At 45.4% G+C, this 14,894-nt stretch overlaps 1 protein-coding gene across 29 annotated transcripts in view; it reads left to right on the top strand.

Annotated features, from left to right (window-relative positions):
• Nucleotides 1-14,894, top strand: part of LOC118369143 (EH domain-binding protein 1-like protein 1) — a 63,943-nt gene that overhangs the window by 39,903 nt on the left and 9,146 nt on the right. For 9 of the 29 annotated variants that reach the window (XM_052497121.1, XM_052497120.1, XM_052497115.1 and 6 more), the window contains 7 exons: nucleotides 93-356; nucleotides 2,232-7,504; nucleotides 7,597-7,663; nucleotides 8,386-8,565; nucleotides 8,972-9,499; nucleotides 10,091-11,485; nucleotides 12,283-13,326. The exons of 1 other annotated variant lie outside the window; for it this stretch is intronic. In XM_052497121.1, the coding sequence (XP_052353081.1) occupies nucleotides 93-356; nucleotides 2,232-7,504; nucleotides 7,597-7,663; nucleotides 8,386-8,565; nucleotides 8,972-9,499; nucleotides 10,091-11,485; nucleotides 12,283-13,326 (8,751 nt within the window). The remainder of the gene's footprint in view (nucleotides 1-92; nucleotides 357-2,231; nucleotides 7,505-7,596; nucleotides 7,664-8,385; nucleotides 8,566-8,971; nucleotides 9,500-10,090; nucleotides 11,486-12,282; nucleotides 13,327-14,894) is intronic. 19 more of the 29 variants (XM_052497128.1, XM_052497125.1, XM_052497116.1 and 16 more) reach the window with 19 other exon arrangements.

Raw genomic sequence — 14,894 nt, 5'->3', positions numbered from 1 at the left:
TGCACTATTCTTGCAAGGTGCATGCCCTGTGCTTTTCACTGTGTAATTCTTCCAATTTATTTGGTCTCTCACTTCCTGTCACTCTCTTTCAGCCCTTCGTGTCAGTCTCCCGCTCAAGGGGGACAGCCATTACCGTATGGGATGGGAGCAGCTGTTGACAATGAGCCAAAAGACATTTCACACAGCCAGATGGCGTGTGAGGTTGTGGCACTAGTAGAGTATCAAGTTGTAGAAGACTTGGACATGATATGTGAGGAAGAAGCGGTAGAAGAAGTCGCAGAGTCAGTCTCTGGAATAGAGCATTCTGAGAAGGAAGAGGTTACTGTGGCTAGGCAGGTGAAAGTTTATGAGATGCGGTAAGTGTGAAAGGGCCACAGCGCTCAACCTCACTAACTGCCAGCATGGTGTTGGTTTAGTTGTGTTGATCTGCATGGTGTTGCATTCCTATGGCTGTTTTTGGAGTTTGGATTTCACGTAACTTAAACAGAGCATTAGCCAAATACAGGAATGGTATGAAATCGTATAGTGTAAGATTTGTGCTTCTAGACTTTATTTTGCAATATCAGTTACAATTTTGATGAATATATATACTGAACAATAATATAAATGCAACATGTAAAGTGTTGGTCCCATGTTTCATGAGCTGAAATAAAGATCCCAGAAATGTTCCAAACGCACAAAAAAATGTTTCTAAAATGTTGTGCACACATTTGTTTACATCCATTAGTGTGCATTTATCCTTTGCCAAGATAATCGATCCACCTGACAGGTGTGGCCTGAGATATTACACAGGTGCATGTTGTGCTGGGGAAAATAAAAGTCCACTCTAAAATGTGCCGTTTTGTCACACAGCACAATGCCACAGATGTCTGAAGGTTTGAGGAAGTGTGAAATTGGCATGCTGACTGGAGGAATGTCCACAAGAGCTGTTGCCAGAGAATGTCATGTTAATTTCTCTACCATATGCTGTCTCCAACGTAATTTTGGAGAATTTGTCACTATGTCCAACCGGCTTCAGAACCGCAGACCATGTGTAACCACGCTAGCCCAAGACCTCCACATCCGGCTTCTTCACCTGCGGGATCGTCTAAGACCAGTCACACGGACAGCTGATGAAACTGTGGGTTTGCACAAAAAAATTATTTCTGCACAAATTGTCATAAACGGTCTTGACCTGACTGCAATTTGGCATCGTAACCGACTTCAGTGGGCGAATGCTCACCTTCGATGGCCACTGGCACGCTGGAGAAGTGTTCCCTTCACGGATTAATCCCAGGTTCAACTGTACCGGGCAGATGGCAGATAGCATGTATGGCGTCGTGTGGGCGACCGGTTTGCTGATGTCAGTGTTGGGAACAGATTTGCCCCATGGTGACGGTGGGGTTACGGTATGGGCAGGCATAAGCTACGGGCAACGAACACAATTGCATTTTATCTATGGCAATTTAAATGTACAGAGATACCGTGACGAGATCCTGAGGTCCATTGTTGCGCCATCTGCCGCCATCACCTCATGTTTCAGCATTATAACGCAAGGCCATGACGCAAGGATCTGTACACAATTCCTGGAAGCTGGAAATGTCCTAGTTCTTCCATGGCATGTATACTCACCAGACATGTCGCCCATTGAGCATGTTTGGGATGCTGTGGATTGACGTGTACGACAATGTTGTCTAGTTCGCATAGCCATTGAAGAGGAGTGGGACAACATTCCACAGGCCACAATCAACAGCCTGATCAACTCTATGTGAAGGAGATGTGTCGAGCTGACTGGTTTTCTGATCCACACCCCTACCCTTTTTAAGGTATCTGTGACCAACAGATGCATATCTGTATTCCCAGTCATGTAAAATCCATAGATTAGGGCCTAATGAATTTATTTAAATTGACTGATTTCCTTATATAAACTTTAACTCAGTAAAATCTTTGAAATTGTTGCATGTTGCGTTTATATTTTTGTTCAGTATACATTTTTGCAAGCATGGTTTTAAAAAATCCTTTACATTTGATTGTGTGGTGTTTATACACCTAGATTGACTTTATCTTGATTGAAATGTTTGCATTATAATTGTCATTTTTGTGAATGGTCAGATCATGTTTGAGCATGAGTTTTGGTTTGTGTGTGATTGTTTTTAGATGGTCATTTCCTATTGATTGCTTTGTTCTTAGTTGAAAACACTGCTTTCATGGTTGTTATAGTCACCTCTGACCTTGGTTTACCCTCTCCTCAGACCTCAAAATATGGCTTCATCATCACCAAGAGTTGCCAGTGCACCAGGGTTTCCATCCACTCAGGCGTCCTTTTCAGAGGCTCAATTGGAAGACTGCCCAGTGGACACGAGCATATTATGGGAGAAACCAACAAAGGACGGTCCACAGCTGGCCATGGATAGATCAAAAGAGGAGAGAGACATGGTGAGATTTATGGCAGATATAGTCCCATCTTGCCCAAGAACTGCCAGCATTCCAGGCTTTCCGTCTACACATCTGTCCAAAGAAGTCGAGGTAGAGAGGGAACCTAACATGGCAGATCTATTGCCAAGAGTGGCTGGCACACTCATATTCCCTTCTCTTGAAAGTCAGGTAGAGGAGTGTACAGTCAACACTGAGGCAATTTGTGAGAAGACAGTGAAGGGGAAAGAAGGGGTGACCATTAGGTCCAGTCCACATTTGGACAGATTACAAGAAGAGCTAATGAAACACATGGTGACTGTGGCGCTATCGTGCCCTACTGCAGAAAGTATTCCCGGCTTCCCCTCTGCACCACACCCCAAAGCTGAGGTAGATCTAAGTATGTTGAGTCTTGTGCCCGCTTGTCCTAAAGTATCCAGTCTCCCGGGTTTCGCATCCACTGAGGGGGCTGCAACATTAGAGTGGCTTGTTGACCCGAAGCATATGTTTGAGCACTTGGAGAAAAAGAAGAAGAAAGAAGAAGAAACTGTTTTTCCAAAGGACAGATCAAAAGAAGAGAGTGAAAAAAGGAAAGCAATGGTTGCTTTGATGCCATGTTGCCCAAAACCATCCCCGATTCCTGGTTTCCCCTCTGCACCACATCCAGAAGCTGAAGTGGGGACAAGTAGTGTGAATCTTGTTCCCTCCTGCCCTAAAGTTTCTAGTCTCCCTGGTTTTCCATCCATTGAGAAGGATAGGGAAGCAGGGTGGGTTGTTGATCAGAGCTCATTGTTCAAGATACCGTTAAAGGATAGGAAAGTCATTATTGACAGCTTAAAGGTAGACAAAGAAGAAATTAAAACCAACTTTTCAATGCGGCCTTCGTGTCCTGACGCTGCAAGGATCCCTGGCTTCCCGTCTGCACCACAACCCAATATGTTGAGTCTTCCCACTTTCCCTGAAGCTTCCTGTCTCCCTGGTTTCACATCTACTGAGGGGATTACAACATTAGAGTGGCTTGTTGACCCCAAGCCTATGTTTGAGCACTTGCAGAAGAGTAAGAAAGAAGTTTTTCCAAAAGACAAATTTAGGAAGGAAGACATTGAAAAAATGAAAGCAAAGGTTGCATTGGTGCCATGTTACCCAGAAGCATCCATGATTCCTGGCTTCCCCTCTGTACCGCAACCCCAAGAGATATATTTTGAGCCAACTATACTCAGCCTTCTTTCATTGTGTCCAAAAGTCTCCAGTATTGCAGGTTTCCCATCCCGTCAGCAAACTGACAGAAAAGATTGGCACACAGATCTGCCCCAGGATCATCAGCCATTTTGGGAGAAGCAAATGAAGATGAACCCAGTTTTGAAAATGGAAAGGTCAGAAAAAGAACAAGCCAAGACGAAAGGAATGGTGGCTCTGGTACCATCTTGTCCCAAAGTGGCTCGCACTCCTGGTTTCCCATCTGTATCACAACCCAAAGAGATATATTATGGGCCAAGTATTGTCAGTCTATCATGTCCAAAAGTCTCTAGTATTGCCGGTTTCCCATCCCGTCAGCAAACTGACAGAAAAGATTGGCACACAGATCTGCCCGAGGATCATCTGCCATTATGGGAGAAGCAAATGAAGGTGAAGCCTGTTGTTATAATGGAAAGATCAGAAATATACAAAGAAAGTATGAAAGGAATAGTGGCTCTGGTTCCATCCTGTCCAAAAATGTCTCTGGTGCCTGGTTTCCCATCTGTACCGCAACCCGAAGAGGTCTATTATGGGCCAAGTATGATCCATCTATCATGTCCAAAAGTCTCCAGTATTGCAGGTTTCCCATCCCGTCAGCGAACTGACAGCAAAGATTGGCACACAGATCTGCCTGAGGATCATCAGCCATTATGGGAGAAGCAAATGAAGAAGAAGATGATGTTATTGATGGAAATATCAGAAAAACAGAAACAAGATATGAATGAAATGTTGGCTCTGGTACCATCTTGTCCGAAAGTGGCTCGTATCCCTGGTTTCCCATCTGTACCACAACCCAAAGTAGTATATTATGGGCCAAGTATTGTCAACCTTCTTCCATTGTGTCCAAAAGTCTCCAGTATGGCAGGTTTTCCATCCCGTCAGCGAACTGACAGCAAAGATTGGCACACAGATCTGCCCGAGGATCATCTGCCATTATGGGAGAAGCAAATGAAGGTGAAGCCTGTTGTTATAATGGAAAGATCAGAAATATACAAAGAAAGTATGAAAGGAATAGTGGCTCTGGTTCCATCCTGTCCAAAAATGTCTCTGGTGCCTGGTTTCCCATCTGTACCGCAACCCGAAGAGGTCTATTATGGGCCAAGTATGATCCATCTATCATGTCCAAAAGTCTCCAGTATTGCAGGTTTCCCATCCCGTCAGCGAACTGACAGCAAAGATTGGCACACAGATCTGCCTGAGGATCATCAGCCATTATGGGAGAAGCAAATGAAGAAGAAGATGATGTTATTGATGGAAATATCAGAAAAACAGAAACAAGGTATGAATGAAATGTTGGCTCTGGTACCATCTTGTCCGAAAGTGGCTCGTATCCCTGGTTTCCCATCTGTACCACAACCCAAAGTAGTATATTATGGGCCAAGTATTGTCAACCTTCTTCCATTGTGTCCAAAAGTCTCCAGTATGGCAGGTTTTCCATCCCGTCAGCGAACTGACAGCAAAGATTGGCACACAGATCTGCCTGAGGATCATCAGCCATTATGGGAGAAGCAAATGAAGGTGAAGCCTGTTGTTATAATGGAAAGATCAGAAATAGACAAAGAAAGTATGAAAGGAATAGTGGCTCTGGTTCCATCCTGTCCAAAAATGTCTCTGGTGCCTGGTTTCCCATCTGTACCGCAACCCAAAGAGGTCTATTATGGGCCAAGTATGATCCATCTATCATGTCCAAAAGTCTCCGGTATTGCCGGTTTCACATCCCGTCAGCAAACTGACAGAAAAGATTGGCACACAGATCTGCCTGAGGATCATCAGCCATTATGGGAGAAGCAAAGGAAGGTGAAGCCTGTTGTTATAATGGAAAGATCAGAAATAGACAAAGAAAGTATGAAAGGAATAGTGGCTCTGGTTCCATCCTGTCCAAAAATGTCTTTGGTGCCTGGTTTCCCATCTGTACCGCAACCCAAAGAGGTCTATTATGGGCCAAGTATTGTCAACCTTCTGCCATTGTGTCCAAAAGTCTCCAGTATTGCAGGTTTCCCATCCCGTCAGCGAACTGACAGCAAAGATTGGCACACAGATCTGCCTGAGGATCATCAGCCATTATGGGAGAAGCAAATGAAGAAGAAGATGATGTTATTGATGGAAATATCAGAAAAACAGAAACAAGATATGAATGAAATGTTGGCTCTGGTACCATCTTGTCCGAAAGTGGCTCGTATCCCTGGTTTCCCATCTGTACCACAACCCAAAGTAGTATATTATGGGCCAAGTATGATCCGTCTAACATGTCCAAAAGTCTCCAGTATTGCCGGTTTCCCATCCCGTCAGCGAACTGACAGCAAAGATTGGCACACAGATCTGCCTGAGGATCATCAGCCATTATGGGAGAAGCAAATGAAGGTGAAGCCTGTTGTTATAATGGAAAGATCAGAAATAGACAAAGAAAGTATGAAAGGAATAGTGGCTCTGGTTCCATCCTGTCCAAAAATGTCTCTGGTGCCTGGTTTCCCATCTGTACCGCAACCCAAAGAGGTCTATTATGGGCCAAGTATTGTCAACCTTCTGCCATTGTGTCCAAAAGTCTCCAGTATTGCAGGTTTCCCATCCCGTCAGCGAACTGACAAACATTATTGGCACACAGATCTGCCTGAGGATCATCAGCCATTATGGGAGAAGCACATGGAGGTGAAGCCAGTTGTGATAACGGAAAGATCAGAAATAGACAAAGCCGAGATGAAAGGAATAGTATCTCTGGTACCATCTTGTCCGAAAGTGGCTCGTACCCCTGGTTTCCCATCTGTACCACAACCCAAAGAGGTATATTATGGACCAAGTATCATCTGTCTTTCATGTCCAAATGTCTCCAGTATTGCAGGTTTCCCATCCAAACAGCAAACTGAAGGAAAAGATTGGCACACAGCTCCACCCAAGGAGCATCAACTATTATGGGAGAAGCAAATGAAGAAGCTGATTTTATTAATGGAAATATCAGAAAAAGACAAACAAGAAATGAAAGGAATGGTGGATCTGGTACCATCATGCCCTACTGCAGCAAGTATTCCTGGCTTCCCCTCTGCACCACATCCCAAAGCTGAGGTAGATATAAGTATGTTGAGTCTTATGACCACTTTCCCTAAAGTTTCCAGTCTCCCTGGTTTTGCATCCACTGAGGGGGCTACATATTTAGACCCCAAGCCTATGTTTGAGCTCTTGAAGAAGAAAGAAGAAAACATTCTCCCAGAAGACGGATCAAAAGACATTGACAAAACAAGAGCAATGGTTGCTTTGGTGCCATGTTGCACAGAAGCAGCCGGGATTCCTAGCTTCCCCTCTGCACCACAACCTAAGAAGGAAGTAAATAGTGTGGATTTCACACAATCGTGCCCCAAAATCTCCAGTCTACCAGGTTTGCCAACTACAGCCAAAGTCCCGACAGGAAATTCGCAGGTTGAACAGAAGCATCTGTTTGAGAAGACACTGAAAGATGAGACCATAAGAATCCAAGATAGGTCAGCAGAATTCAAAGGAAATATGAAAAATATAGTGGCACGTGAGAGTCTCACTCCTGGGTTCCTGTCCTTACCACAACCTAAAGCAATGGAAGAACAAACCATGTCTGCTCTACACCCATCTTGTACAAATGAATCTACAATAGCTGGATTACCTTCTAGACAGCCAATTGAATTAGCTCTGGCCCGGGGAGAAGAATCTGTGAGTTCTATGCAGCCATTGTATGAAAAACCCTTGAAGGATAGGTCAGAGGATACTGTACTTCCCAAGCCTGACCTAGGCAGTGCAGTTGGAGATGAAGGCCTTAAAACTATGGTTGCACTGGCACCATCTTGCCCCGAGGCAGCAAGCGTTCCTGGTTTTCCATCTGTGCCCCCTCACAGTCCAGAGTCTGTAGAGGCACATGGTAAGACGTGTGTGGTTAAGAATGTCATATTCTATTTCCAGTGACTCACATTGCAAGTGGAAAGCAACATTATTTTGCTTTTGGTTTTTAAGAGACAGGTATGCAGACAAAGGAGAAAGAGGTTGCTGGAGAACCAGCAGAGTATGTTCTAGATAAGGGGTAAGTGTTTGAGCATATGACTTTCTGCATGGATTGCAGTGGTAGTGATGTGTTGTTGTTTGTCTTATTTGGTCTGCGATGGCCACTTGAAAGCCAGGTATTTGAGCTCTGGAAAATCTCTGAACTAACTGTCCAGGGAAAATCTCACTTTGAAAAGTGAATATTCTGTTGACTCAAACCCAAATAATGTTGTCGACTGATCTTATAATCGTATTTGTGGCCAATGCATAAATGAGAGAGAGAAAAATCCCACCGGTAACTTCTATCTCAAACAGACTGTTTCAAAAGTGCTTGCTATGAGCTGGCCAATCAGCGGTCTACTTACTCGCATGAATATTTTCTATGACCGGTACACACCATTCTGTTGTTGGGATACGCCCATACCATTCCAACAGAGAAAAGCTTCTTTATAACATACTTAATTATCATTTTTGGAAGGAAAACTATTTCACTCTTATTGTAATTCATTCCAGGAATCTGGAAACACTGAAAAGTTTGTTTTAAAGACTGCATGGCTTTTGGTCATTTTCAAGATGCTCTGCATCTGAGATGCGTTTTAGGTCTGTGAGCCTCTTGCATGGCGGTCAATAATTATGGATTGAAATTCTTACTGAATTTGTGACGGGTGAGTCATTGCAGTTCATGCCAACGACTGTGTGTTTTTCTGTGTGTGGCATGGATTCTGTGGGGATGTTCTTTTCAATGTTCACCTCTCATGTTAGTGTCCTCAGCAGCCCACAAATAGAGAAGTCCACACCTGAGGAGATCCCAAAGCCCTCAGCAGTGTCAGAACCAGAGCTAGTCTTGGGGTGGGAGGTGCTGGAGGCTGATGGTTCTGTGGCAGAGAAGCCAGAGGAGGCCTCTGGCCTTCTACAGAATATTGTTGATGTCTTCTCCAGAGGGTAAGTGGGAGATTGGTGTGAGGCTAAATGTGTAGTGTGTTTTCTTTTTAGAAAGTAGAAGCATTCTGACTCATGAGTCCACTGAAGGTCATTATATTCACCAGTATCACCAGTTCACTAGAGTTGTTTATATTTCTGTTTGCATGTGATGGCATTTTCTATTTTTGATCTTCTCATCATGGATTGAAAAATCACCGTTTGGTTCAATTTTAGAACTTCGAGCAACTTTCGTATGCGATTAATAAAATCAATTTCTTGATGATTGAAGTTTGAGCGATCTGTGTTTATTCGCCTTGATTTCTGAGGAGACTTGAGACGTTGTGTATGGTTGGCATGCTCCAAATGTGTATCACTCTTGTTTTAGGGTTCAATCCCTCACTTACTGTTAGTAATCCCTCTCTCACAGTTATGAAACAGTAGCAGCCATTTTGGGTCCGTCTGGTTCACCTCCAACAGAAGATGTAGACAGTGGTGTTGCGGATCCAGAGGACCGTGCAGTCCCATCAGAGAGCTCCTCTGATCCTGTCCCAGATATATCTATCCTTGTTCAGGAAGCAGTGTCTGGAGAGGCACCGCATGTTGAGGGTGAAACCAATCCAACTATAGAGCTCCCAACCACACCTGAGCCATCCTTGTTGACGGTGGAAGACAAGCAATCCAACTCTCCATCGGCAGTGAGACAAGACCGTGAGGATGGGTTCATTGGAGTCGAAGGCCCAAGCAGTATGAGAAAATGGCCGCCGTTGACGGAGGCTGACCTTACTGAGATCTCCAGAGGAGAGTTTGTGGTAACTGGGGAAGAAGAGGTTACCCTTGACTCGTGGGCACAAATAGGGGAGAAGACAACATTCAAAGTGCAGGATGATGTTGAAGTTTTTTCAGCAAGGTCACCTATCAAGACAGAATTATCACCTTCATCACACCTGGACAAGGGGTGAGTGTCATGGCAGCAAACCCGTCTCGGAACTATTTGCCTGCACGGCTTGAGAATCCAAATTTGTTTACTTGCAGTTGTAACATTGTCTCTTGTTCTCATAATGTTTTGCTCAGCAATGCTTGCTTCTCAGTGAATTGTGATGGACAAGTCTACAGTACAGAATTTTGGATGGGTTTAAGCTGCTTCTTGACGCTTAAGACACTTGTTTGTGGGTCCAGGTCATCAGTGTCTTTGCGCTGTTTATGCTGCTATGTCAGACGCGTAACAAATATATGTGTGTGAGCGCATGTTTGTAATTCAAGCAAAGGAACATGGACGATTTGTATGAGTTAATACTGGTCACTGTGTTGAGTTGTTCTCTTGTAACACTTCAGTGTCTCCTCTGTGGACTTGGGTATGCAACTGTCTCTATGTAGTCATTTGCTGGCTTATGGAATGTAGCTTTTGTGAAAAATCATTGTTGAAAGGTTGTTTTTTTTGATAATATAATTAAACAGAAAACGTTGTTTAAAGTGAGAAGTGAGGCCTGGAATGGAATCTAATTCTATAGCAAGACGTGAGTCATGACTGTATTTTTTTTTCTTTAAGCCCCCAACACACAATCACAGAAGAAGCCTCCGGCCCTACCTCACAACCTACTGCAGACAAGTTGCTGGTAGAGGACAAGTCTGAAGAATATATAGTACCCGTACCAGATAAACCCTCTGATGATCAGACTGTCACCCCAGTCACCTCAGTTGAAACACAATCAGAAGTTGACCCACCTCAGAGAGGCAGAAAGAAAAAAAGATCCCTTCCACGAGAGTCTCAACAAAAAGCAGATGGCCAAGGAAGTGTGGCTACCCAGGATGTCGCTGCACAGGTAACGACTAAACTGGTCGCTCCTCATCGTGTGAAGAAAAAAGAGGGAAGTCTTCCTCCAGAAACTCAACAGGAAGCTGATGATCAAGGGATTGTATTTAATGTAGTCCCTTCACAGCCTCTAAGGAGAAAAGACAGCCTCAGTCCAGAGCGTAAACAAAAATCTGAGAATGTGTCTGCACAGAAGCCCATTGATGTAGTCACTTCCTGCTGTCCGAAGAGAAAAGACAGTAATCTTCTAACAGAACCTCTAGAGAAAGCTGATGATCAGAAGGGTTTCGCTGCCCAGGCAGCTCCTCAGGTGGTCCCATCACGGCCTGGCAGTAAAAGAGACCGTAGTCTTTCAACAGAGCCCCAACAGAAAGCTGAGGCCCCTGTCCAGGCGCACACAGAAGTGGTCCCTCCTTGCCGTACTAAGAAAAGAGACCGTAGTCTTCCAGCAGAGTCTCCACACCGACCTTTGAGGAGAAAGGAAAGCTTCACTAAAGACACATCTACACAGGCAACTAGCCTGGTCCCACCTCCGCGCCCAAGGAGAACCTCTAGAGCCTCCAGTGCAGAACCTTCAGAGAAACTTGGCCAGGGAGCCACTGAACTGATTCTACCACAGCCAACTCAGAAGGCTGATGAGCCAGAGAATTTGATTGCCCAGGCGCTCACCAAGCTGATTCCACCTCAGCGCACAAGGCAAGCGTCTTTCTCCACCGAACATCGACAGAAAGCGGACGATTTAGAGAGTGCTACTGGTCAGGTCACAAATGTCCCCCTAACACCAGATCATGTACCGACAGAGTCGTACACGGACTTTGGTGTGAGAGAGACTGCCCCCCTCTTGATCATCAGAAAAATAGCCCCGCCAAGGCGCAGCAAGAAAACAAATTCTCCCCCAGGGGAATCGGGCAAAGCAGAAGATGTGGTTGTAGAGGCCCTGAATGCTGCCAACCAGGGGTCTGCAGCACCATCCCAGATAGAGGATCTGATGATAGACTCGATTGAAAAGGTTGAGACTGAGATGCAGTCTCAGAAAGTCACAGAAATGGCCACTGAGCCAGTTGAAGAAAAGCCACACTTTGAAGGGGTTGCCGTGAATTTGACAGTAATTTATAGGCCTCTCATTGACAAGTAAGTTCATGTATTTCATATTGCAGTACACCTACTGTAATCTTAAAACAGTATCAAAGCAATTACTGTACAATGACATACCATACAATACCGTAGAATTGACTGTATTATACCGTGAAAAAAAGTCAATGAATGGATGGATGGATGGAGGAAAGAATGAGGGAAGAATGAAATTCATTGTGGGGATTTGGGTTTGTATTTCACATGATTTTACTGTAATTACATGGGATGGGTACGAGAAGGTTGGCTGCTAGGTAATGTGTTTACATATCGCAACATATCAAATAAATATTTGGTGTTTTATATCACTTCCACTTCTAGAGGCCTTAACAAAGGCTTCTAAACAGGCTATGACTACAGGGCAAAACAGACCAAAAGGACAAGGCAAAATGCTCAACCATTAAAGGTTTAAGACTTGTTGCAACTCCAATCCTGTCCCCTATATATTTTAATTTGATGGGGCACTACTACCACATACCAGTTCAATTGGTACAGCTCTCTAAAAAAATATAGCCTCTTACAAGACATGCCTCAAAATATGTTAATGAGACAGAAACAACAATACCATGTACCCACTAGTGGTCAAATGGTTTTTGGCGCTCCCAAAATACAGTACAGTACTGTATTCTTTGGAATGGAATTACAGTACCATTCAAAATACACCAATTATTTCCCCACCCACAACACTTTCCCACAATGCACCATACTTTACAGTATAACTGCAGTGTCATGCTTCACAGTATTTTACTGTTGATAATACCCCAAATTAGCGCATAAATTACAGTTTTCCATTACAGTGCAGCTCAGAAGGTATCGACAGAGGACACTGCGCCAGAAGTAAAGACTGAGGACAAGCAGGAGTACTTACCAGTCCCAAAGCCTCGTGGGAAACGAGACTCGACCCCACCTGTCCATTTAGATGCTACCAGACCAAAGACCTGGCATGCCTCTAGTGGGGATGACAACGATTCTGCCAGAGAGAGAGGACGTTCACTTGCAGCCTCAGCCTCTGTGCTGGAACCACCTCGACGCAGCAAGAGGAGCAGTAGTCTTCCTCCCGTACCCCCTGGGTGCCAGCCTGCAGCATCTGGTGAAGTGGTGGTTGCTCCTCTGCGTAGGAGGAGGAGTAGACTAAACATAGAACAATCAAGCGTGCCTGTTCCAGTTCCCCGCTCGAAAAAACGCCTCAGTTCCTCTTTCTCCGATGGAACTCCTTCAATGGACTCCTCATTCACTAGGCAGACCGATTCCCTTGAGGGCTCGTTGTCTCTCTCTCAGGAAGACAAACAAGTCACCAGTCAGGAAGCCACAGAGGGTTCAATATCATTAACCTCAAGCATGGTCTCCGAAGGGAGCTTTGTCACAATTCTTCACTCAGAGGAGATATCACCAGAAGTTATTGTCTGTGAAAAGGGACTGGAGGAGAGTGGGGAGAGCTGGACCTTCACAGATACCGCTATGGTCACTGTGGCTTTCACAGATACTGTAAGCGAGGACATTGAGAGGGGTTCAGAGGCAGAAACTGTCTTTGAGAAGGGACTGGAGGAGAGCATGGAGAGCTTGACCTTTACAGATACTGCCATTGCCACTGAGTCCTACACAGAAACCCCTAAGTTCTTCGCCGACACTGTTAGTGAGGACATTGAGAGGGGATCAGAGGCAGAATTTCTTGACCAGACCTCTCCAACCACTGCTACACCAGCTGAGGACGACTGGTTACATGTTAAGGGAGCCAAAGAGACAGAGAAGATGGAGATAGAGAGAGAATACATGGGGGTTGAAGAGGTGGACTTTGGCTTTGAATCAGTAGACGTAGCTGCCGGTGGCTTAGATGAAGAGAGGTACTGTATGTTATGTTGGACACACATGTGCAAAAGAGTGGTTGCGTGACGTGTTTACATTTTTGAGTGCATTTACATGTAGGGGAGAGTGGGGTAAGTTTAGACATTAACGATCAGCATCACTCCGTCAAGGGAAATAATGTATTATTTCTAACAAAGATATTTACATATATTTCAGGATGTTGTGTATCCCTGGAAATAATCAGAATTCATGTAAACATGACCGTTTTGAAAACATAGCTTGTCCAAAAAAAGTGGTAATTTGGCACAACTTACTCCGGGTATGGGGTAAGTTGAGCCGTGGGACGGGGTATGTTGAGCCATGGGACGGGGTAAGTTGAGCCGTGGGACGGGGTAAGTTGAGCCGTGGGACGGGGTAAGTTGAGCCGTGGGACGGGGTAAGTTGAGCCGTGGGACGGGGTAAGTTGAGCCGTGGGACGGGGTAAGTTGAGCCGTGGGACGGGGTAAGTTGAGCCGCGGGACGGGGTAAGTTGAGCCGCGGGACGGGGTAAGTTGAGCCGCGGGACGGGGTAAGTTGAGCCGCGGGACGGGGTAAGTTGAGCCGCGGGACGGGGTAAGTTGAGCCGCGGGACGGGTAAGTTGAGCCGCGGGACGGGGTAAGTTGAGCCGCGGGACGGGGTAAGTTGAGCCGCGGGACGGGGTAAGTTGAGCCGCGGGACGGGGTAAGTTGAGCCGCGGGACGGGGTAAGTTGAGCCGCGGGACGGTGTAAGTTGAGCCGCGGGACGGTGTAAGTTGAGCCGCGGGACGGTGTAAGTTGAGCCGCGGGACGGTGTAAGTTGAGCCGCGGGACGGTGTAAGTTGAGCCGCGGGACGGTGTAAGTTGAGCCGCGGGACAGTGTGTTGAGCCGCGGGACGGGGTAAGTTGAGCCGCGGGACGGTGTAAGTTGAGCCGCGGGACGGTGTAAGTTGAGCCGCGGGACGGTGTAAGTTGAGCCGCGGGACGGTGTAAGTTGAGCCGCGGGACGGGGTAAGTTGAGCCGCGGGACGGGGTAAATCGAGCCGCGGGACGGGGTAAATCGAGCCGTGGGACGGGGTAAATCAAGCCGCCTACAAATGTCTGTACTGAATGAAATATTACCACTACCTTTTTAAAATCATGTCTATCTTTATTTCCCAAACACAATTCAACACAATCAAAAATAGCTTTTTGTCTTTTAATCATTTTAAGCATCTTTTAACACAGGCTTAACACCGAACAAATACTTTGTACTTTTAAAAAAAAACGTATAACATAAGCCAGGCCCTGTTGTTACCTCATACCCCAGTGATAATGCCTTGCATTATGTCTGGGAAGAAAACACTTGCCAATGGCTCAACCATTGGCTCAATTTACCCCAATCATGGCTATTGGCTCAACCATTGGCTCAATTTACCCCAATCATGGCTATTGGCTCAACCATTGGCTCAATTTACCCCAATCATGGCTATTGGCTCAACCATTGACTCAATTTACCCCAACCATGGCTATTGGCTCAACATACATTTTGACTATATTTTCCCATACAGCTTCAAGGATGCACTTTCATACTAGGTTAAGGACCGCATA

Source organism: Oncorhynchus keta, chromosome 35 (genome assembly GCF_023373465.1).
Source record: "Oncorhynchus keta strain PuntledgeMale-10-30-2019 chromosome 35, Oket_V2, whole genome shotgun sequence".
Classification (NCBI taxonomy): Eukaryota; Metazoa; Chordata; class Actinopteri; order Salmoniformes; family Salmonidae; genus Oncorhynchus; species Oncorhynchus keta.
This window is presented reverse-complemented; position numbering and strand designations above follow the sequence as displayed.